The sequence below is a fragment of the Typopeltis vanoorti genome, chromosome 17 (assembly GCF_054136105.1).
Source record: "Typopeltis vanoorti isolate ZY-2024b chromosome 17, IOZ_Tvanoo_1.0, whole genome shotgun sequence".
In the NCBI taxonomy this organism is placed as follows: Eukaryota; Metazoa; Arthropoda; class Arachnida; order Uropygi; family Thelyphonidae; genus Typopeltis; species Typopeltis vanoorti.
In genome coordinates, this window is record NC_143565.1 from 106,967,222 (window position 1) to 106,990,288 (window position 23,067).

At 36.4% G+C, this 23,067-nt stretch overlaps 1 protein-coding gene across 1 annotated transcript in view; it reads left to right on the top strand.

The window, feature by feature from the left end:
- Positions 1-23,067, top strand: part of LOC150097748 (serine/threonine-protein phosphatase PP1-beta catalytic subunit) — a 104,948-nt gene that overhangs the window by 39,359 nt on the left and 42,522 nt on the right. Inside the window, exon 3 of the mRNA XM_090407530.1 lies at positions 6,295-6,525. Coding sequence (XP_090263656.1) covers positions 6,295-6,525 — 231 coding nt within the window. The remainder of the gene's footprint in view (positions 1-6,294; positions 6,526-23,067) is intronic.

Sequence of the window (23,067 nt, forward strand, 5' to 3'; positions counted from 1 at the left end):
AATAATTTTCATCAAGATTTTGGCTTTAATTCCTTGATACAGGGTCGCTTAAGCACCAGAGCTAGAAATGGAAGGAATTCTCCACGTATCCTTTAAGGAATATAGACGACTGACTAGGGCTTCTGACCTAATGTGTTCCTCACCTTCATGTGGTATGCCCTTTTAGCAGATATTCACTGAATACTGAATAAAAAGAGATGGGCTGCTATTTGGGACTTAGCTGATCAAACTGTATTGTGTATTGGCTTATACGAGAAACAAATGTGATGGTACAACATGATGAAATATCATGGCTGAGGTGTTGCCTGGTTAAACAAAGCCCCCACTGTTTTCATTAGGGAATGAAGATTAACAATGAAAAGTCAGGTACTGAAACAAATTCGACCTTTTCAGAATTCAAGATAGCCACCATCAACATAAAGGAAAATGAGTTGAACTGACAGAAAAACTAAAGAAATATACATGTTGACATAAAGTGGTGTTACTGAGACAAAAAAAAAAACTAACTAACTAAAAGTGAAATCCTTCTAAACAATAAATACAGGAGCTTATATTTAGGCAGTAGCAATCAGCAGAAAAAAAGAGTAGCAGTAGTGTTCAACACCAAATGTGAGCATAGATTTCTAGATTAGCAATCATTTTCAAGTCATTAGAGAAGGCAGCTGATAAAGAAAATGGAAAACCTAGTCCTTCCATTTTAAGAAAATTCGGAGAAAAGAGCGAAGAATACAAACTAGTCCAGCATAAAAATGTGCACAAATTTACATGGAGAAAAGATACACAAAAAGTGTCAAGTCCCAATTTCCTTTTTGTGTTAGACTTATTGGCATGTCATGGCCAACTTATTTGGCTTCTTTGAAACCTGATTAATGCTCTGAGGACAGTTAATCATGTTTGCATGTATTATGGTTGTTAGTTGCATGTGTTCTACTAAGGGAAAATCCTGCCAGCTCTGTTATTGAGACTGGCTAACTCTTAGCTGAAAAGACTTGTTAAAGATTCTTTGCATCCTAGATGGGATTTGAACCCGTGCATTTCCAGCCAAAGGAATCATCAAAATCAACTCAGCTACAGATACTTAAAAGAAGTCTTATTTGACTATATTATTGTTGATGGTAATGAGAGTCTCAGATAAAATCTGATGAAACTATTGATTCAGTTAGGGAAGCATTTGGTGAAGCTGTTTGCAAAGGCAGAAAAATCAATTCCTAGAAAAAAGCTTGGCAAATGCTCTAAGAGAATACAGTAAAAAATGAGACAAGCTATGTGTAAAAGTAGCTTAAAAAAAAAGTCATGAGAAGATCTAGTAAAAATAGAGAAAATAGAGCCTTTGTGGATCAATCAATTTTGACAGTATCCTTTGATTAGAAAGATGCAGGTTCAGATCCTAATAAGAATGTGAAGAACCTGTTATGTGAGTTACCAGTCTCTCGTATGGAGGTGGCAGGATTTTCATCCCACAAAACGAACTGACCAGAACAACACATGCAGTAGGCAGCCTTAATACACAATGTAGATTAACTGCCTTATTATAGCTTCAATTAGATTTCAAAAAAGATACTTGGCTATGACAGGCCATTGAGCCTAACACACAATGAAGATATCAGGAACATGCAAAATGTTCTAGAGGCTATTAAAAAAAAGCTTAGAAATGGAGGATAAAGTATAAGAAATCAGAGAATATAAAGATGACATGACAGCTGACACTAAAGATATTCTGGATGTGTGGAGTAATGGCTTGGAAAGACTTAAATGAAACACAGAATAGTGGTAGAAAATATTCAGCAAACTGATATGGCATATAAATACTTGAGGCAGAAAAAGCAGTTGAAAGCTGGAAATTATGAAAGGTAGTTGAAGTAGATGACCAGAAATATTTAGTTATGGAGGTATAAACATTTTACAGTGGCCACACTCTGCAATTTTAAGATTGAATTCTGGATAAGTGAAGTAGAGAAATTTCATTTAAGATTAATCATATTTCAAGAAGACAAAAAAAAAATAATAAAATAAAATAAAATAAAAATTGAGGTATGACTTCCAGAACAAACTGAATTCAGGCCTAATAGAGGTTATCAGGATCAGATTTTAATATTACAACAGATAGCTGAGAAATTGGGAATATAACAAGGAACAGTAATTATATTTAGTAGATATGGACAACTCATACGACAAGGTGCCAAAAGAACAATTGTTTAGAACATTATGCAGAATCTCTATTTAAGTTGTAAGTTAGCAGTCAGAAATGAAGGAAATACAGAAGGTTGTTTGATGTAAAAAAAAAAAAAAAATATTAAGGCAAAGGTGCACTCTGTCTCCACTCTTATCATCTATGTGGATCCCATTATGAAAGAAAGTGGCATGAAACCTAACATCGAAATTGGAGGTATTCTTTAACTAAATAACAGCATAACAAATTTGGCATGAAAATAAGCAGTAACCAAAGCTATGAAAATAGGCATGAATATAGTTTCCTGCATTCCCCTTTGAGAATGCAGGAATCATCTGTATTCTCAAAGGAGAACCTGTAGAACAAGTAAAATATTTCAGCTATTTAGGCACATTTCTTAGTGAAGATTGCAAATTAAATGTGGAAATAGACAACAGAATAAGCAAAGCTAGTATAGCAATGAGCCATACAAATAAATTTTGTATGGAATAAGAAAGAAATTAGCCAAAATACTAAACTAGCACTATACAAGACAGTGTTCAAACCAATTTTAACTTGGATCTGAGAATCTGTTAAAAATAAAACAGTTGATCATTGAGATCAGAGATATGAGAGTTCTGAGAAAAGTTAAGGAAGTGAGCAGATGGCATCAGTGACAGAATCATATTAAAAATGAGGGTATTAGGAAGGACGTCGACATTCAAAAATGTGTGAGCAGAGCTTGATCTATGCTTTTTTCCCCTGGTCTGAATACCATTTCTGCTCTCTCTCTCAGTCTAAACAGCTGCTGCTGCCTGAATAGCAGAAATAATCCTTGCTGGAATGAGGACCTGCATACCCTACTTCACACTTCCCTATCACCATCTAAGCCTTGGTTCCCCAATAAATGTTATCGAAATCAAAGATAAAAATTCAGCATATATGAACTGCCCAAAAACCTGAGCTTTATACATAGACTCTACATTCTGTAGCATCTGTAAAGACTCAGCAAATTTGAAACTGTTGATGAGTGCAAAAAATGTATTCCTTGCTCATATTATTGATGTATAATTTCTACTCTTCCAAACTTCCAATTCTCACATTCAGATAGTACCATTGTCTTTCTTAAGCTTGATCTCTTGACATCAGTCTTCTCCTTCCAACTTTTATATAGGTAACAAAAAAGAAAATTGCCTATCACTGCACCATAAACAACTTACCCCATGACACTGATCTTAAAATAATAAATAAATATTAGTACAAGTGCATATATGTCTTCTGTTCAGTATCACTTCCAGAATTAACACTCGTCTTGTATTGCCTATACAAGCAATTATACTTGTATATTGTCTATCCATTATCCAGCCTCTTCCTTAAACCTCTGTCCCGTCCTCTCAAGCATAAAAGTTGGCTGTTGACCAATTAATTAGTGATAACCACTATGGAGACTGCTACTCTTGTTCCACAACAGATGGAATGGCTACCCTTACCTTAGGGCACAGACCAATGAAAGGTTTAGAAAATTCCCATGATCACTCTTCACATTTCAAAGGAATTTGATTTAGTATAGCATAGAGGCCTTCTTACCAAGCTTCTTTATGGTCTCCCATCTTTGAAATTGGGTTGCCAATTTCCTCTCATTAAATTTTTATACTAGATATATACATATTCTAAGTCTCTGTTCTTTTGTCCACACACTTCCTTCTTTGTATCAGTGACCTTCTCATTAACCTTAAATCCTATCCATATTTTGTTAATGACAGTACATACACTCCATCCCTCATATTCAAGAAATTTATAGTACTCAAATGATTCAAGCTTGATCTGAAGATATGCTAATGAATTGACTGCTAGCAAATACAATTTCTTGGAAAACAAATTTCCAGTTTTTTCCGCATCTACATGGCACCAACACATTCATAGCCTCCGACTATCTTGATGCCTTCTTTCATTCAAAGCATTACTTCTCATCTGCAAAGCTGCTAACAACACAATCCAGCAATAATTGTCCAGACACTGCAATTTTTGATACAGCAGGCGAATCCTAATATCGGGTATGTCCAACTTTGACTTTGGTCACCTCCTGCATCCTTTGAGGGAGGATTTCCACCAATGTGCAGCGGACATCAGGTGGAATTTGTCTCCATTCCTCCATCAAAGCAGCACTGAGTTCAGCGACAGATTGAGGACGTGCTACTATGGACCAGATGTTTAGTGTGGTTGAGGTCAGGACTCTGCACAGGCCAAGGCACTTGTTTAACAACCATCTCTTCATGCCATTCCATAATAGCTGCAGCTTTTTAGAATGGAGCATTGTCATCTTGATAGTGACACGGGTCCATTCCATAAAAACTCCACAGTGTAAGCAGCACCTGATTATCCAGAATATCAAGATTCTGAGCTGCCTTCATGGAACTACGGATAACAACCAGTGGTCCCACTCTAAAATAGCTGAATGCACCCCCCACACTATTATTCCTCCACCACCAAACTTTACTGTGGTAACAAGCATTCACCAGGCTGCTTTCACACCCTGCCATCAGACTGGAAAAAGGTGAACCTTGATTCTTTGCTCCAGAGCACTGTTTTCCAGTGGCCAATTGTTCAGTTCACATGCTCTTTGCACCAGGCCAGGCAAGCCAACTTGTTTATTTTTGTGGTTCGGCTTGTGTGTGGCATTGCTCTTCCATAGAAACCCAGTAAATGGAGTTCTTCTCATACACTATTAGTGTTTGCCAATGTGTTGCTGGCGATCTAGAACTCATGGATGGTCTGTGTCAGTTTTTGCATGCCGCCCGTTTTAACACCCTCCTGTCTCCGTCAGTCATTTTCGGCAGCTATCCTGGGTGTTTTCCTGCACTAGTATGCCAGAATGCCTCCATTTGTTGATCACATCGCCAACCGTTAATTTTGATGCTCCAGTTGAGTGCAATGGCACATGTACATGCTACCAGTGACAGCCCACAATGATACCGCTCTTGAAGTTACTGAGTTCACGGCACGTTGCCATACCACATGTATTCAACTGCTGTGATGAAATACTGCTTCCTACTATCTGTACACCAGTTTTTATGTTACTAACAAATGTGGAATGTTCCGTAACTGCATATAACAGGGGATGTCTGGACAATTATTGATATATAGCATATATTCCACTACGTGTATACATAAAACGCAAAAATCTGACTTGTAGATTCTATCTACGGCCTATAGCATAGAGTACAGAATGGGGGGAAAATGTTACTCAGAACACCTAAAGCAGGGTTATCATCTTGGAGAGAAGAAAAAAAAAAACTTTGAGAATGCTAAATAAGAAATCAAACGCACCTTGAGCATTAAAATGGCAGTTTAAAAAAAAAAAAAAAAAAAAAAATTAAATTCTGTAGATTTATTGAATAAAGATAGCTGCCATAATTTAATAGAATTGCTGGATAAAGTTTAAAAAAAAAAATGTTTTTTTTTCCCCTTCAATCTAAAGGATAAGGATGACCAAATAATTCACTTTCATAAAAATCAAAAATATAAAACTTCTATACATTGATAATTTCACTTGAAATGTCTTTATTTTCTTTCTAATGTAATCCATGTAGATAATGAATAACAATGGAGCTTATGCAACCTTGTTTTACTCCAGAACATTAGACCTTCTTCCAGTACATTCTTTCAATTCTTACTGCTGAATTACAACAATTATACATATTGCTATTTATAATGTTCCATTTATACCATATAATTGTAGAATTTGACATCTTTTCCGATATCTACAAAACTTCAGATCTCCACTATGTTTCGATTATTTCTTATAATAAATATATGGACCCTGATAATTTCTGTTGGGCCTGAATCAAGCATTATTTAAAGCTAAATTATCTACTTAGAAGAATTATATTATTGAGAATATATGTTAAATTTATGTTGCTCACCAAATAAGACTTGCTGTGTGATAAGGCATTGACTCACAGAGGCAGTCACAATAATAATTTCATGGTTTGGGTTGCATATATTCCATCCTCGTTGTTTTTGTTTTCCACAAAATAATTATTTTGTGGAAAACAAGACGATTTTTTCCACAAAGTATAGATAGATAATCTAAATATAATATTAGTAGTAATAAGTATTTTAATTGCATTATTTTATATTTTTAGGTGACATACATGGACAGTATACTGACCTTTTACGTCTCTTCGAATATGGAGGTTTTCCACCAGAAGCCAATTATCTTTTTCTGGGTGACTATGTTGATCGAGGCAAACAATCTTTGGAAACCATCTGTCTGCTTTTGGCTTACAAAATCAAATATCCAGAAAACTTTTTTCTTTTGAGGGGAAATCATGAATGTGCTAGCATCAACAGAATTTATGGGTTTTATGATGAATGTAAGATTTTGTTCATTTTCATAGTTGCAAATAAAACTTCACACAAAGATAATTTCTAATATTTTGCTAAATTTTGATATTCTGAAATATGCTGTCTATATATGTACTAAACATTTAATTAGTCACTGGCATAAATATCACATGCTACACTAAAATCTTCCTTCAAGTAGTTATATTTTAATGCAAAATATATAATCTAAACTTAGCATAGAAATCAGCTTAGCAATATAAAATTCAAGGTGTTTACCTTGAAACTATGTGTTGACCGCCACACTATCATCTTTCTGGTGCTTGTCATTTACTGAATAGTTGATAATGAGAACATTTGTTTCTCAGAACATGCATGAAGTGATTGATGAAACTTACGTGCACTTCATGTGTTCTAGTTAACCAAGTGATTGCATTCTATTGTGGCATAGATGTTTATGAATATGTTTTGGTGGTAGATTTTGATTGCTTACTGTAAGGCCACCCACCTGCTCACTGGAAACCTGAAATGACTTAAAGTGTTATTATCTATTAAGAGTAGCAGTTCCCCATTTTATCAAAGCTTTAACCCACTTACTAATGTACTATAGATTTAAATTTTGTCAACAGAATTGCCATAAAAAAATAAAATTAAGCTGCATTGTATTGCATTCATTAAATTATAGTATTCTGCTGTTAGTTTTATAAATAAAAGATTCACAAAAGAATTACATTATAACTGTCCACATATGTCACGTAGAGCTATCAGTAAGTCACTTTTTCCTTACAAATGATGTGTTTTAACTTAAATGCATTGATTTAAGACATAAACTATTCTATTATAATTTTTATTGTTAGTAATTCTATAAATAATAATATAAAATTTTATAAGACAAAGAATGACCTAATGGAAAATATCACAATGTTAGAACTTAAAAATATAATAAAGAAGATGAAAAATAGGAAAACGCCAGTAGAAAGACAATATAAATATAGAACTATACAAAAATGCAGGTGAAAAATTGAATGAAAGACTACTGAAATTTTTTAATATGGTTTGGATGTCCGAAAAAACTCCTAACTCTTGGAAAAAAGCATTGGTTATCCCAATCTATAAAAAAAAGGAAATAAAGACGATTGCAATAACTATAGGGGAATTAGTCTGCTGAATATGTAAAATATATGCAGGAATGTTAAAAGAGAAACTAAGCAGCATTGTAGAGGACAAACTACTAGAAGAACAAAATGGTTTCTGATCCTGCATAGATCCAATTTTTACTTTACACTTGGTCGTCGACTTATGACCGATTTCCGTTCTGGCTGACAGGTCATAAGTTGATCTGGTCATATGTCGGCCATATATTTATTAACAGTATTCTTTAACATTTCTAATCTTTTTATCATCTTTATAATTTATTTTTATCATCTTTATAATTTATAATTATGTATATTGTACATAATGTGAAAAATAATACTGTACTGTAAACAAAAATACAATCTAAAATTAATGAAAAATTAATACAAATGAAATTTACAAAATCAATTTTTAATCTTTGGTTGTGGGTCGTCAGGGTCATGTTCTTGGGTCTTCCTCATCAAGAGATGTTCTCTTGATGAGGAACATGCTGAGCTTTGTTTGAACAGTTTGTTTCTTTTTTCTTCATATATCTCACGATAACAATGCACAGCATCTTGAATGATACGTTCAACCATTGTGAATCGTTCGACATTAGGGTCCATCGCTTCGAGAGCTTTATTCAGTTGCGAAAAAGAATCTGATAAGCTCTTTGCAGTGAATTTCTTTTCTGGTTCGTCGTCTTCTTTTTCTTCTGACACTCTCTGTGCTTCTAATTCAATCAACTCTTCACCTGAAAGTTCTTTTATTTCACAATCTAGCAGCTTATCTCTACATCTTCTATTTCACATTCTAATTTAAGATTTTTTGCAAGTTTAACTATTTTTTCTGTAATCACTTCCAGTTCCTCTCCTTTTTCATATCCTTCAAATGTATTCACAGAACATTTTAGACACTTTTTCCAAATTCCCGACATACAATTCTTTGTTGCACATTCCTATGCGGTCGAAATATTCTTGATACGCTGAAGAATGTTGTACTGCTTCCAAAAGTCTCGCAAAGATAAATCGGCATCAGAATCTATCGCTTCAATGGCTTAGGCGAGTGTCGTTCCGAGGTATTGAGCCTTGAATGCTGAAATAGCACCCTGATCCATGGGTTGAATGAGAGCGATTGTGTTATGCTGCATAAAAACCACTCTAACAGCATGTTGAAGATCGTCCAGATGAGGAGGGTGGCCAGGGGCATTGTCCATAATCAATAAAATCTTGAAAGGGATACCTCTCTTCGCACAATATTCACAAGCCTTGGGAATAAAGCAGTTCATGAACCGGTCTTCGAACAGTGCTTGAGTCATCCAAGCTTTAGGGTTTGAACGGTAGTAAATGGGCAGTGTGTACTTGTTGATGTGCTTAAATGCACGAGGGTTTTCTGAACGATAAATGAGAAAAGGCTTCAGCTTAAAATCTGCGTCATTACCACCAAGCAACAAAGTCAACCGATCCTTAAAAGCTTTGAATCCTGGCATCCTTTTTGCTTCTTGGTGTATGTACGTATGATTAGGCATGCGTTTCCATTGCAAGCCGGTTTCGCCTATGTTAAATATTTGTTCCGGTGGATAACATTTTCTTTGATTAAAGAGTCGAAATTATCAATGAATTTTTGGGCTTTATCTGCATTTCCTGCTTCTCCTGTGACATGTACATTATGCAAAGCAAATCTTTTTTTGAAAAGCTTAAACCATCCAGTATTAACCTGAAAATCTTCTGCGTAATCGTCTCTGGCATGTGATTTTAAACTCTGAAACAGACTTCTAGCCTTTGCTTGCACTGTGCAAAGGCTCATGGGTGAATTTTTCTGTATTAAATCTTCCATTCACATAAACAACAATTTCTCCATTTCATGGATGGGTACCTGTCGTTGTTTGGTTAAAATTGTAGACGTCAGAGGTGCAGAACCTTTCACAGCTTTCTGAATTCTTTCTTTGTCCTTAAGTATCGTCGATACCGTGGAATGTGATAACTTCAAGTCACGTGCTATCGTATTCACTTTCTTTCCGCCTTCATACTTTAACTTTCATTTTACACTTAAATCAATAGTTTTCCTTGATGCCTTGGCTGGCATATCTGTAGATGAAGGCATTTTCCTTTTACTAGACATTTTATGGGTAGTATTTCAGTAGAATTTTAATTAATACACCACACGCAACAGATGCTTGAAAACGATTGAGTGTATGTGAGAGATGGTTATCGTACGTGCAGCTGCCTGATTTATTATTAATTTATTCGTTTTTTGTGGTCGTAAGTGCGGACGGTCATAAGTCGACAACCAGGTGTACAATTATTAATGGAAAAGAGAAGAGAATTTCAAAAAGAAACACACGTGGCCTGTATTGATTATGAAAATGCCTTTGACAAAATTAGTAGACAAAAATTGTTTAAAATATTAACCGGGTTAAACATACCAAACCAACTTTTAAAATCCATTCAAGAAATATATTCAGGAAATAAAATAGCAGTTAAATTAGAACACATCTCAGAATGGGAAGATATATCAAGAGGAGTATGACAAGGATGTACACTCTCATCTCTGCTTTTCAATATCTAAAAAAGGCTTGAAATGTAGAAAAGCAGCAGGAGTAGATTATATTCGACCAGAAATGCTGAAGTATGGTGGTATAAAAGTCTTACAGTGGCTGCACTGCATAGTTCAGAAAGCCTGGACAGAGGGACGAATTCCCGATGATTGGAGTAGAGCTCTAATAGTGCCCATATATAGAAAGGGAAATAAAACTGAATGTGAGAATTACAGAGGTATTTCCCTGCTGAATGTTCCTGGCAAGATCTATGCAAGTATACTTGAGAAGAATTGTGGAAGGAAAGCTTGGTGAAGAACAAGGTGGATTCAGGCTATCTGATCCTGACAGCCTCTATTTAGAGGCTGTCAGGATCAGATCTTCACTTTACGACAAATAGTTGAGAAAGCATGGGAATATAACAAAGATCTGTATTTCATCATCATCATCAAATTCCTGCCATGTACCCTCAAGGGGTGTACAGGATATGACAGTACTACATGAAAAAAATATATCATTACTAACTTCCTATCTACAATTTTCCTCCAAATCAGTCTGTTACTTGTCAAGACTTCAACATTATCAGATCTTATATTTCTATCGTCTAAGGCACTTTGTACCGTATCAATCCACCTGTATCTTGGTCTTCCTCTGGGTCGTTTTCCTGCTAACCTGGCAGAGAACACTTGTTTTGCTAATCTTTCCTCTCCCATTCTATTTAAGTGACCATACCACCTGAGATTAGCTCTGCTAACACATTCCTGGATGCTGACAATGTCAAGTTCTTTCCTAATATCCTCATTTTTAATGTGATATTGCCATTGATGCCATCTGTTCACGCCTATAATCTTTCTCAGGACTCTCACATCTGCAGTCTCTAGTCTTTGGTCAAGTGTTTTACTTCTGACCCAGCTCTCAGATCCATAAGTTAAAACTGGTTTGAACACTGTCTTGTATACAGCTAATTTAGTGTTCCGACTAATTTCTCTCTTATTCCATATGAATTTATTCAATTGACTTCCCACCATACCAGCTTTGCTGATTCTGTTGTCTATTTCTATATTTAATTTACATTCTTCAGTAAAAATCGTGCCTAAGTAGCTGAAATGTTTTACTTGTTCCACAGGTTCTCCATTCACAACACAGTATCAACTGTGTTGTGAATGGAACCTTCATACCATATCTATTACAACAGCTATTCAATTTAGTCAGAGAATTTTGCAGACTTGTAGCGGATTTATTTAGAAGTATAACATCATCCGCATAAAGCAAAGAGCTGACATTAACATCTCCAATTTTGATATCAGGTTTAATACCACTTTCCTTCATAATGTGATCCATATAGATAACGAATAACAGAGAGGATAATGTACATCCTTGTCTCACACCAGATTTAACATTAAACCATCTTCCTGTACTTCCTTCAATTCTAACTGCTGACGTACAACTCAAATAAAGACTAAGTATTGCTTGATATAATGCCCCATTGACACCATGTAACTGCACCGTATTGAATATCTTCTCTCTTGGCACCTTGTCATATGCCTTTTCCAAATCGACAAAACTTAAATACAGATCTTTGTTATATTCCTATGCTTTCTCGACTATTTGTCGTAAAGTGAAGATCTGATCCTGACAGCCTCTATATGGCCTGAATCCAGCTTGTTCTTTGCCAAGCTTTTCTTCCACAATTCTTCTCAACCTTTTCTGAAGTATACTTGCATAGATCTTGCCAGGAACACTCAGTAGGGAAATACCTCTGTAATTCTCACATTCAGTTTTATTTCCCTTTTTATATATGGGTACTATGAGAGCTCTACTCCAATCATCGGGAAAATGTCCCTCTGTCCAGGCTTTCTGAACTATGCAACGCAGCCACTCTAAGACTCTTATACCACCATACTTCGGCATTTCTGGTCGAATATCATCTACTCCTGCTGCCTTTCCACATTTCAAGCCTTTGATGGCTTTTTCTACTTCAAGTATGGATATGTATTCCTGACTGCATGCCTGGTCAGTGTTTTTTATCACTGTGCTGTCATCACTGCTTGTTTCATTTAGCAGTATTTCAAAGTAATTACTCCATACTTCAAGGATCTTTTTCTCCTGTTTTCATGTCACCTTTATCATCTCTAACTCCTTTTACAGCACTCTTTCCTCCATTCCTAAGCTTCTTCAACAACCTCCAGAATATTTTGCCACCTTCTTGATATTTATTTTCTATATTCTTACCAAAGTCCTCCCATGACTTTTGTTTAGCTAGTTTTACACACTGTTTAGCTTTCTTACATTTGTCTCTGTATTCTGTAAGAGTAAAAGCTGACTTATTTGCCAGGAACTTTTGATATGCTTTCTTCTTTTCCTTCACTGCCTCTTTAACTTCCGGTGTCCACCAGGGAGTTCTGATTTTTTTATCTTCGCACACAACCTTACCAGATGCCTCTCTGGCAGAATCAATCAATGTTTTCTTTAGAGTCTGCCACTGAATCTCCAAGGTTTGATTCCTGTTCTCAAACTCTTTCATTTTCTTTTCAATAATCTTTCTGTATTTTAATCTACAGTTCACATCTGAGAGCTGCTCAACTTTTATTCGCTTTAAAACTTTCTTACATGTCATTCTTTTCAATATGAAATCCAATTTTATCCTGCTCAAGACCAAATAGTGATCACTTCCAATTTCAAATCCTCTGTACACTCTGGTGTCCTGAACCAGGGAGAAAACATCACTATCAACAACAACACAGTCAATGAGACCCTTCTTATTCCTAGCCTCTTCTCTCCATGTGAATTTGTGCGCATTTTTATGTTGGAACATGGTGTTAGTAATAACCAGTCCATGTCCTGAGCAGAAATCCAACAGATATTTGCCATTATTATTAGCTTTGCTCTTTTCTCCAAATTTTCCCAAAATATTTTTGTATGTCTCACAATCGTTTCCTACTCTGCTATTTAGATCCCCAACAAGGACCAACTTTTTCTTTTTCATTGTGTGAGTTGCTTTTTCTAAAGCGTCAAAAAATTCCTCCACTTCTACCTTAGTAGAACCTTTTGTGGGACCATAGGCACAAATAAGTCTCATTGTCCAGTTCCCCATTCTCATATTTGCCCACATTACTCTACTCGAGACTGACTGCCATTCAAGAAGATTAGCCTCGTATTTTGTGTTGAATATTATGGCTACTCCTTCTTTTCCTTGATTGTCATTGCCTGAATATAACATTTTGTATTTATTGCTGAGAAAGATCTCACCAGTTTTGGTCTTTTTTGTTTCAGTCACCCCTATTATGTCGATCTGGTGTTTATCTAATTCCTCAGCTAGCTCCATTTCTTTGCCATTCAGGCTTCTTACGTTGATAGTACCGATCTTTAACTCTGGTGATGTTGAGTTGGGGTTTGTTTTCAGATTTGTTCCAGTAACTGACTTAGCTGTTCGCCCTGGTTCCCTGGCGAAAACAACGGGGGGGGCTTGTTTAACCGGGCAATGCCCCAGCCGGAATGAAATTTTGTCATGTTGTACCATCATTTTTTATTTTGGTTTAACCAATAGGAATACAATTTGGTCAGCTAAATCCCAAATTGCTAGCCCATCCTCGTTCGTTCAGTATCAAAGTAGATACCCAACAGGGTGCACCACGAGAAGGTGAGGATTGGACATTAGGTCAGAGGCCCTGGTCGGTTCTCCGCATTCCTTTAAAGGCTATGTGGTGGTCTCCTCTCAGTTATACAGATTTGACCCTTAAGCACCCCTGAGTGTTGTCAATCTGGAAAAGGCATATGACAAGGTGCCAAGAGAGAAGCTATTCAATACGCTACAGTTATATGGTTTGAATGAGGCATTATATCAAGCAATACTTGGCCTTTACTTGAGTTGTAAGTCAGCAGTTAGAATTGAAAGAAGTACAAGAAGATGGTTAATGTTAAATCTGGTGTGAGACAAGGATGTACATTATTCTCTCTGTTATTCGTTATCTATATGGATCACATTATGAAGGAAAGTGGTATTAAACATGATATCAGAATTGGAGATGTTAATGTCAGCTCTTTGCTTTATGCGGACAATGTTATAAATAAATCCGCTACAAGTTTGCAAGATTCCTTGACTAAATTGAATAACTGTTGTAATAGATATGGTATGAAGGTCAGCATTAAAAAGACAAAGACAATGAAAATAGGTGGAATTGTTGAAAATGTCAACTGTGTTGTGAACTGGGAACCTGTGGAACAAGTAAAACATTTCAGCTACTTAGGCATGATTTTTACTGAAGATGGTAAATTAAATATGGAAATAGACAGCAGAATCAACAAAGCTGGTATGGTAGGAAGTCAATTGAATAAATTCATATGGAATAAGAGGGAAATTAGTCAGAACACTGAATTAGCTGTATACAAGACAGTGTTCAAACCAGTTTTAACTTATTGATCTGAGAGCTTGGTCAGAAGTAAAACACTTGACCAAAGACTAGCGACCGCAGATATGAGAGTCCTGAGAAAGATTAGGTGTGTGAACAGATGGCATCAATGGCAATATCATCTTAAAAATGAGGATATTAGGAAAGAACTTGACATTGTCAGCATCCAGGAATGCATTAGTAGAGGTAATCTCAGGTGGTATGGTCACTTAAACAGAATGGGCAAGGAAAGATTAGCAAACCAAGTGTTCTCTGCCAGGTTGGCAGGAAAACGACCCAGAGGAAGATCAAGATATAGGTGGATTGATACGGTACAAAGTGCCTTAGATGATAGAAATATAAGATCTGATAATGTTGGAGTCTTGACAAGTAACAGACTGATTTGGAGGAAAATTGTAGATAGGAAGTTAGTAATGATGTAATTTTTTCATGTAGTACTATCATATCCTGTACACCCCTTGAGGGTACATGTCAGGAATTTGATGATGATGATTATTGTACTGAAGAGTTAGAAGAAGATTATTACTTTTGAAAAAAAGCAGTGACAAATTTAAGCAAGATCTTTAAAGATATTAGCCTCACAACAAAAATCAGAATCGTGAAAGCAATGGTATTCCCTGTGGTGGAATGTGAAAGTTGGACCCTGAGAAAGGGTGAAAGAAGGAAGATAAATGTTTGAGTTGTGGGTTTTGGAGATGCTTACTAAGAATACCATGGACTGCAACGCAAACCAATAAATCAGTGATAGAGAGAATAAAGCCAGATTGCTCCCTTGATGCTATGATCATCAAACAAAAATTATCATACTTCGGACATATTATGCGAACAAATGAAATTGTGGAGAAGATGATGATGCTTACTAAAGTTGATGGAAGCAGGAGAAGAGGAAGAGCAATTAGATGAGTGGATGGAGTTAAAGAAGCAACTGGAGTGCGCTTGGAGGTTCTGAAAGACATGGTCAGGGACAGATCAGAATGGAGAGTGTATGTTCGTGGAGTCTCCAGGAGTTGGAAACGACTCGATGGATCATAACATAACAACAGTGTATCTCTTCATTTGCAGGGTCATTTCTATACCAAATGGGTTATACTGTTTCCAAATTGTTATAATTTTATTTATATAAAATTATTCGCTTTAAAACTTTCTTACATGTTATTCTTTTCAATATGAAATTTAATTTTATCCTGCTCAAGACTAAATAGTGATCACTTCCAATTTCAAATCCTCTGTACACTCTGGTGTCCTGCACCAAGGAGAAAACATCACTATCAACAATAACATAGTCAATGAGACTTTTTTTATTCCTTGCCTCTTTTCTCCATGTGAATTTGTGCACATTTTTATGTTGGAACATGGTGTTAGTAATAACCAATCCATGTCCTGAGCAGAAATCCAACAGATATTTGCCATTATTATTGGCTTTGCACTTTTCTCCAAATTTTCCTAAAATATTTTTGTATGTCTGACAGTCATTTCCTACTCTGCTATTTAGATCCCCAACAAGGACCAACTTTTCCTTTTTCATTGTGTCAGTTGCTTTTTCTAAAGCATCAAAAAATTCCTCCACTTCTACTTTAGTAGAACCTTCTGTGGGACCATAGGCACAAATAAGTCTCATTGTCCAATTTTAATTCTGATATTTGCCCAGATCACTCTGCTTGAGACTGCCTGCCATTCAAAAGATTAGCCTCGTATTTTGTGTTAAATACTATGGCTACTCCTTCTTTTCCTTGATTGTCATTTCCTGAATATAACATTTTGTATTTATTGCTCAGAAAGATCTCGCCGGTCTTTGTCTTTTTTGTTTCAGTCATCACATCCTATTATGTCGATCTGGTACTTATCTAATTCTTCAGCTAGCTCCGTTTCTTTGCCATTCAGGCTTCTTATGTTGATAGTACCAATCTTTAACTCTGGTGATGTTGAGTTGGGGCGTGCTTTCAGATTTGTTCCAGTAGCTGACTTTTCGCCGTTTGCCCTGGCTACCTTGTGAAACAACCACACCTTGTTTAACCAGGCGATGCCCCAGCTGGCATGAAATTTTGTCAAGTTGTACCATCATTTTCTATATTGGTTGAAGCCAATAAGAATATAAGAATACAATTTGGTCACCTAAATCCCAAATTTGCCAGCCCATCCTCATTCGTTCAGTATCCAGGTAGATACCCAACAGGGTGCACCACGAGAAGGTGAGGATTGGACATTAGGTCAGAAGCCCTGGTCGGTTCTCCACATTTCTTTAAAGGCTATGTGGAGGTCTCCTCTCAGTTATACAGCTTTGACCCTTAAGCACCATCTTTATCAATTAGGGATCCTAGGAACACAAAATGGTTAACTGCTTCCATTATCTCCCCATCTACTTCAAAATCATTAAGTTCACATGTCGCCACAACTTTTGTCTTTTTGAGGGTAAGTTTAATACCGTATTTAGCACTTTCTTCTTTAACTTTCATAATAAGTTCCTTTAAATCTTCTTTGCATTCCTAGCAAGGTGGTATCATCTGCATACCTCAAATTATTAATATTTTATCCACCAGTTTTAATTCCAACTGAAGACTCCTCCAACCCTGCCATTCTTAAAATGTATCTGCTGTACAAGTTAAGCAGGTATGGAGATAAAATACATCCTTGTCGCATCCCTTTACCTATTGTGAAATACTCAGTTTCTCCAAGATCTGTTCGGACAGTAGCTTCTTGTTCATAATAAAGATTCCTCAGAAGGATAATGAAATACTCTGGGACTCCCATTTTTCTTAATACATTCCACAGTTTCACATGATCTGCAGAGTCAAAAGCCTTGCTATAGTCAAGGAAACAAAGGTAGACATTCTTGTGATATTCCTGTGCTCTTTCTATTATCCATCTCAAATTAGCAATTTGATCTCTTGTTCCTCTGCCTTTTTGAAATCCTGCCTGTTCATCTGGCATTTCTCTCTTCATGAATGGTTCCTGTCTTTTCTGAATGATCTTAAGTAAGACTTTACTTGCATGAGAAATCAATGCTATAGTTCTGTAATTTTTGCACTCTCTTGCATCGCCTTTCTTCAATAAAGGAATATAAACTGATTTTTTCCATTCCCTAGGTCATGTAGTTGTGATCCAAATTTGCTGACAGAGCTGTTAAAATTTTAACTGCCTCTTCTCCCAGGGCTTTGAACAGCTCAATGGGCATTCCATCTCCTACTGGTGCTTTCTTACTAGATATCTGTTGCAGTGCCCACCTCACTTCACTCTCCCCTGGTGCTGGTTCCTGTGTATAATTCTGCTCTTCAAATTTCTCAGTAATTTTCGAGTCCTTTCTGTGAAGGTCTTCTGTATATTCTTTCCATCTTTCTTTGATGTCTGCAGCTTCTGTAAGATATCCTTTGTGTTAACTTTTCAATATTGTCACCTTGGCACTAAACTTTCCTGTTAGTTCTCTGATCTTTTTGAAAAGATCTCTTGTTTTTCCTTTCTTGTTTTGGTCTTCTATTTGTTGGCATTCCTAGTTAAAGTATTTTTCCTTGTCTCTTTTGGCTTGTCGTTGAAACTCTGCATTCAAATGCTGTACTTCCTGCAAATTTCCCGTGGCCTTCATTTTCCCTCCTTTCCTGAGCAGTTTTGATGGCATCTTCTGACAGCCGTTTGGACTACTTCTTCTTACAAACTGTTGGAATATTCTTCTTTGCTTCTGTTTTAATTATATCTTTAATCTTTTCCCATAGTTCATCTGGTTCTTTTTCACACAAATTGAGTGTGTTGAATCTGTTCTGTATGCTAATATTGTATTCAGCTGGTATGTTTCCAAGATCATATCTGATAGACATTTGTGATGTTTTCAGTTTCCGTAGTTTCACGTATTATAGCCACTAATAACTCGTGGTCTGTTCCACAGTCTGCACCAGGAAAAGTCTTGACAGACTGAATTGCACTTCTCCATCATTTTTGTCCAAGTATATAGTCAATTTGATTTCTGTGTTGTCCATCAGGTGATACCCATGTGTACAATCTTCTTTTGTGTTGTTTAAAGCAGGTGTTAACAATAAACAAAGAATTCTCTGCACAAAACTCAACTAGTCTCTTCCCTGCAGTGTTACAAATACCTAAACCAAAACGGCCTGTTATTCCTTGTTATTCAGTCTCTCCCACTTTTGCATTCCAATCTCCAATAAGTAGCCATAAATCTCGCTTTGGTGCTGCATCTATCACTTCTTGTAACTTAGTATTAAATTCTTCAATGTCTTCTTCTGATGCCTCTGTAGAGGTGCATAAACCTGAATGATGGTCGTATTCATTGGATGTCCACTCACTCTGAGAGTAATGATTCTGTCACTCACTGGATTATAACCCAATACATACCTAGCCATCTTTTTCCTGAGTAAGAAAGATACTCCATTTTTTTGACTTGTCTCATGTCCTGAGTAACACACCATATACTCCCCAACTGAAAATGGCCCATTCCTGTTCATCTAAGTTCACTTATTCCCAATATATCCAGCTTCTTGCGCTCCATTTCCATCTTTATTATTTCCAGCTTGTTTTAGCTCATACTTCTGACATTCCAAGTTCCAATCCTGTGTTTTTTTGTGAAACAGGGAACCTCCCTTTTCCAACCAGCAACATCCATGACCAAGCTTCCTTCTGGGTTTGACCTGGACACATCATAAAAACTACTTCTACTTGTGGAAGCCCTCTGTTCTTCCCCAGTTGCATGTTGGATGCCTTCAGGCCCAGGGGTCTTGCCATCCAGCACCATATCGTACTTTCTCATTTTTGGCATGTTCTTGGCAAGGTACAGAGGTGATTTGTGATTGCCTTCCTCTGGAATATTTTTCAACTTTCCAGTCTAGATCTGCACTGTTCTGTGAAAACAGAGGCACCTCTGGAAGGATGTGACTCTTTGCCACACAGTGCGGTCCTGGTAAAGAAGAGGCTAGGTCTCTGTAATAGAGATGTATTGCACATATCTTTACCCTGGAATAATTCCCTGTAAAGAAAATTATCCCTTACCCCCATAGATACATTACATTAGAAGATGATTTACAAAGATCATTAAAATCATTAAATGATATCTCAAAACAATATAATATGACAATATCTAAAGAAAAAACAAAAATAATGGCATTCAAAGGAGAAAACACAATAAGAAGTAAAATAGTGATAGATAATAAAATACTAGAACAAGTAAACACTTTCAGATGCTTAGGATGTGATCTATTATACGAAGAAGAAAAAGACATAGACACTAAAATATCAAACTTTGTCCAAGTAAATGGCATAATAAATAATATATTTAAGCCATCCCTAGTACAAAAACACACTAGAATCAGACTATATGTCTTGTCCAAACCAACTCTACTATACAGAAGTTAAACATGCACCATAAAAAGGAAAGAAAAATGAAAAACGAATTCAAACAGCAGAAATGAAGTTCCTCAAAAAAACAGCTGGGTATACCAAGTGGGACCACTAAACAAATGAAATCTTACAATCCCTGAAAATAAAACCAATTAATTACTACATGAGACAGTATAAACAAAAATGGCTAGAACATTTAAATCGAATGGACAACAGCAGACTAACCAAAAATATTATACAGATATAAAATAAGTGGAAAAAGAAGAATCGGAAGACCAAGAAAGAGATGGCATGAGACCAGAACAGGCCACTTGGCCTAAATTCCATGTTAGGAAGAAGTAATTCTTCTACTGCATTCCAGTTATAAATAAATAAATATTCATTCCTTTCTTTTAGGCTTGCACGGTGATTCGAATGCATTTTTGAAAATTATGGGGACAACTACCGTGTTTGAATAAAAACTTTAGTTTAATATAACTAAAATCTACAATTCGACGTTTCGACCTTTATGTCAAGGTCATCTTCTGGAGCGTACAAATATACACAAGAAACAAGCTGTACTACAATCAAACTGGTTCGTTAAAGACACTGACCAACCGCTACCACAATTGTTGGCCTGATCTCTGGTGGGAAAAATAAAATAAAAAATTATACATCAACGCTAGAGTCCTATTATTTGTGTTGTCTACTGTATACATATATTAACATTATTCCAGCCAGTTGGAGTGGAATGGTTTCTAATACTAGCGGATTGGTTATAGTCCTGACTTATGTTGATCTTTCATATTAGGTAGGCTGAATGTGTGCCATCCAGATCCTTAGAATTTTCATGCCATCTTTGTTATTGATATTTGGGTGGTTTATCAGGATTTCGCAGGATTCCTTATATTTTCTTTCGTGCCAGGTTTTTGTGCGGTGTAAGGAGCAGGTGCTTTTCCAGTTGATTTGGTGTAAGGTGTTAAGTGCGTGGTCCGAGAGGCTTGCTTCACCGTAATGGTTATATTTAATGTGTCTAATGTGTTCTTTCTTGTGTATAGGGATTGTCTGTCCTGTTTCACCAATGTATGGTAAGTTACAGGTGCAGCGGATGCAATAGACTCCAGGATGTGCTAATGGGAGGAGAGGATCCTTAGAGGAGCTGAATATGGTTTTAAGTTTAGTGGGTGGTTTAAAGATGGCATTGAGGTTATAATGTTGTAGGATTCTGTTGATTTTTTCTGATTTTTAATGTATGGGATGGCTATGGTTTTACTGTAATCTAGATTCGTTTTTGTTGTTTTATAGAGTATTTCATTGACAGTATTTTTGTTATAGCCATTATTTATGAATGTGTCACTAAGGATTTTTAGTTCTTGTTTTAGGGCTTGCTGGTTAGAGCAAATAGTTGTGACTCTGTTTTTAAGGGTGTTAATGACTCCATATTTTTGTGATGGGTGGTGATATGAATTCGCATGTATGTATTGGCCAGTGTGTGTCTGTGTTCGGTAGACCGTGAAGAATAGACTGCCTGAAGGAAGACGCGCAACTAATCCGCTAGTATTAGAAACCATTCCACTCCAACTGGCTGGAATAATGTTAATATATGTATATAGTAGACAACACAAATAATAGGACTCTAGCGTTGATGTATAATTTTTTATTTTTATTTATTTATTTTTTTTTTCACCAGAGGTCAGGCCAACAATTGTGGTAGCGGTTGGTCAGTGTCTTTAATGAACCAGTTTGATTGTAGTACAGCTTGTTTCTTGTGTATATTTGTATGCTCCAGAAGATGACTTTGACATAAAGGTCGAAACGTCGAATTGTAGATTTTAGTTATATTAAACTAAAGTTTTTATTCAAACACGACAGTTGTCTCCATAATTTTCAAAAATGCAAATAAATATTCAGGTGGGTGGTGTGATTATACAGTACTATTGCTGGCTGTCATTGCATATCATAGTGTGTTCATTGCTGAGATTGAATGGTTTGTGGTATAAGAACAAGAATGGAGAAAATATATGTCGGAAATGTTTCGTAAGTGAGTATAAGAAATGCGAGTTGTGTTGGGAGCGAAAGAATGAAGTAACTGATATTATGGATATAAGGCAGGAATGTCAGAGTGTTGTGGAGAATGTAGTGGAAGCAGTGAATGATAGTGCACAAAATACAAATGAGAGTTTGAAGGAAGTGGTTGAAAGTAATAATGTGGATGAGATGGTACTAGTTTACAGGAAATTGATGAGACTCTGAGGTTGATGGTGTGTAGAGATTTGAAATTCAGGGGACATATTGTTAGAGTTGGCAAAATATCTGAGTGATTGCTTGGATGCTGAAGAGCACATATTGACAAATAAAGATAGGGAGGTTATTATCCCTCTTTATAACGCTATGATTCGGCCACATGTTGAATATTGTGCACAGATTTGGTCACCTCTGTTTCTTGGGGATCTGGAGGTGGTGAAGAGGATTCGGAGATGAGCGACCAAGCTAGTTACATGTCTGTGTAATTATCCCTGTGAGGATAGATTGAGGGTGTGTTGAAAGTTTATTTTTCACTTGGTTAGACTATAATAAATTTAGTTTTAATCCTTTATCTGGTTTCTACCTTTATTGAGACCTCAATAAAGGTAGAAACCGGCCTAGGTAGCAGCCCTTCCCTTAATGCATAACATTATACATATCCACAAGGAGATGTGTTTTGAATTATGGGAGATACTGAGATAGGAGTGATGTTTGCTTGGTCCACCTTTGTTACGAGTTGCCTGGTGTTGTACTACCTTACCTCAGTCCTGGAGATATTTTTAGGCGCAAACTTTGTTTGCTCACACTTGGATAAAGTATTAAACTAAATTTATTATAGTCTAACCAAGTGAAGAATAAACTTTCAACATCTTTCTCTAAATCCAGAGTAATTTAATAATAAGGTGGCACACCTTTTGGCAACACCTGTAGGTAAAGATGACCTCTCCATTGGTTCTGCCTTGGTATCTCCACTTCTGGGCCTGGCTGCCACTGAAGAGACCTCAATAAAGGTAGAAATCGGTCTGGGTAGCGGCCTTCTCTTACTGCATAACATTATACATATCCACAAGGAGATGTGTTTTGCATTATGGGAGATACTGAGATAGGAGTGATGTTAGCTTGGTCCACCTTTTGCTACGAGTTGCCTGGTGTTGTACTACCTTACCTCAGTCCTG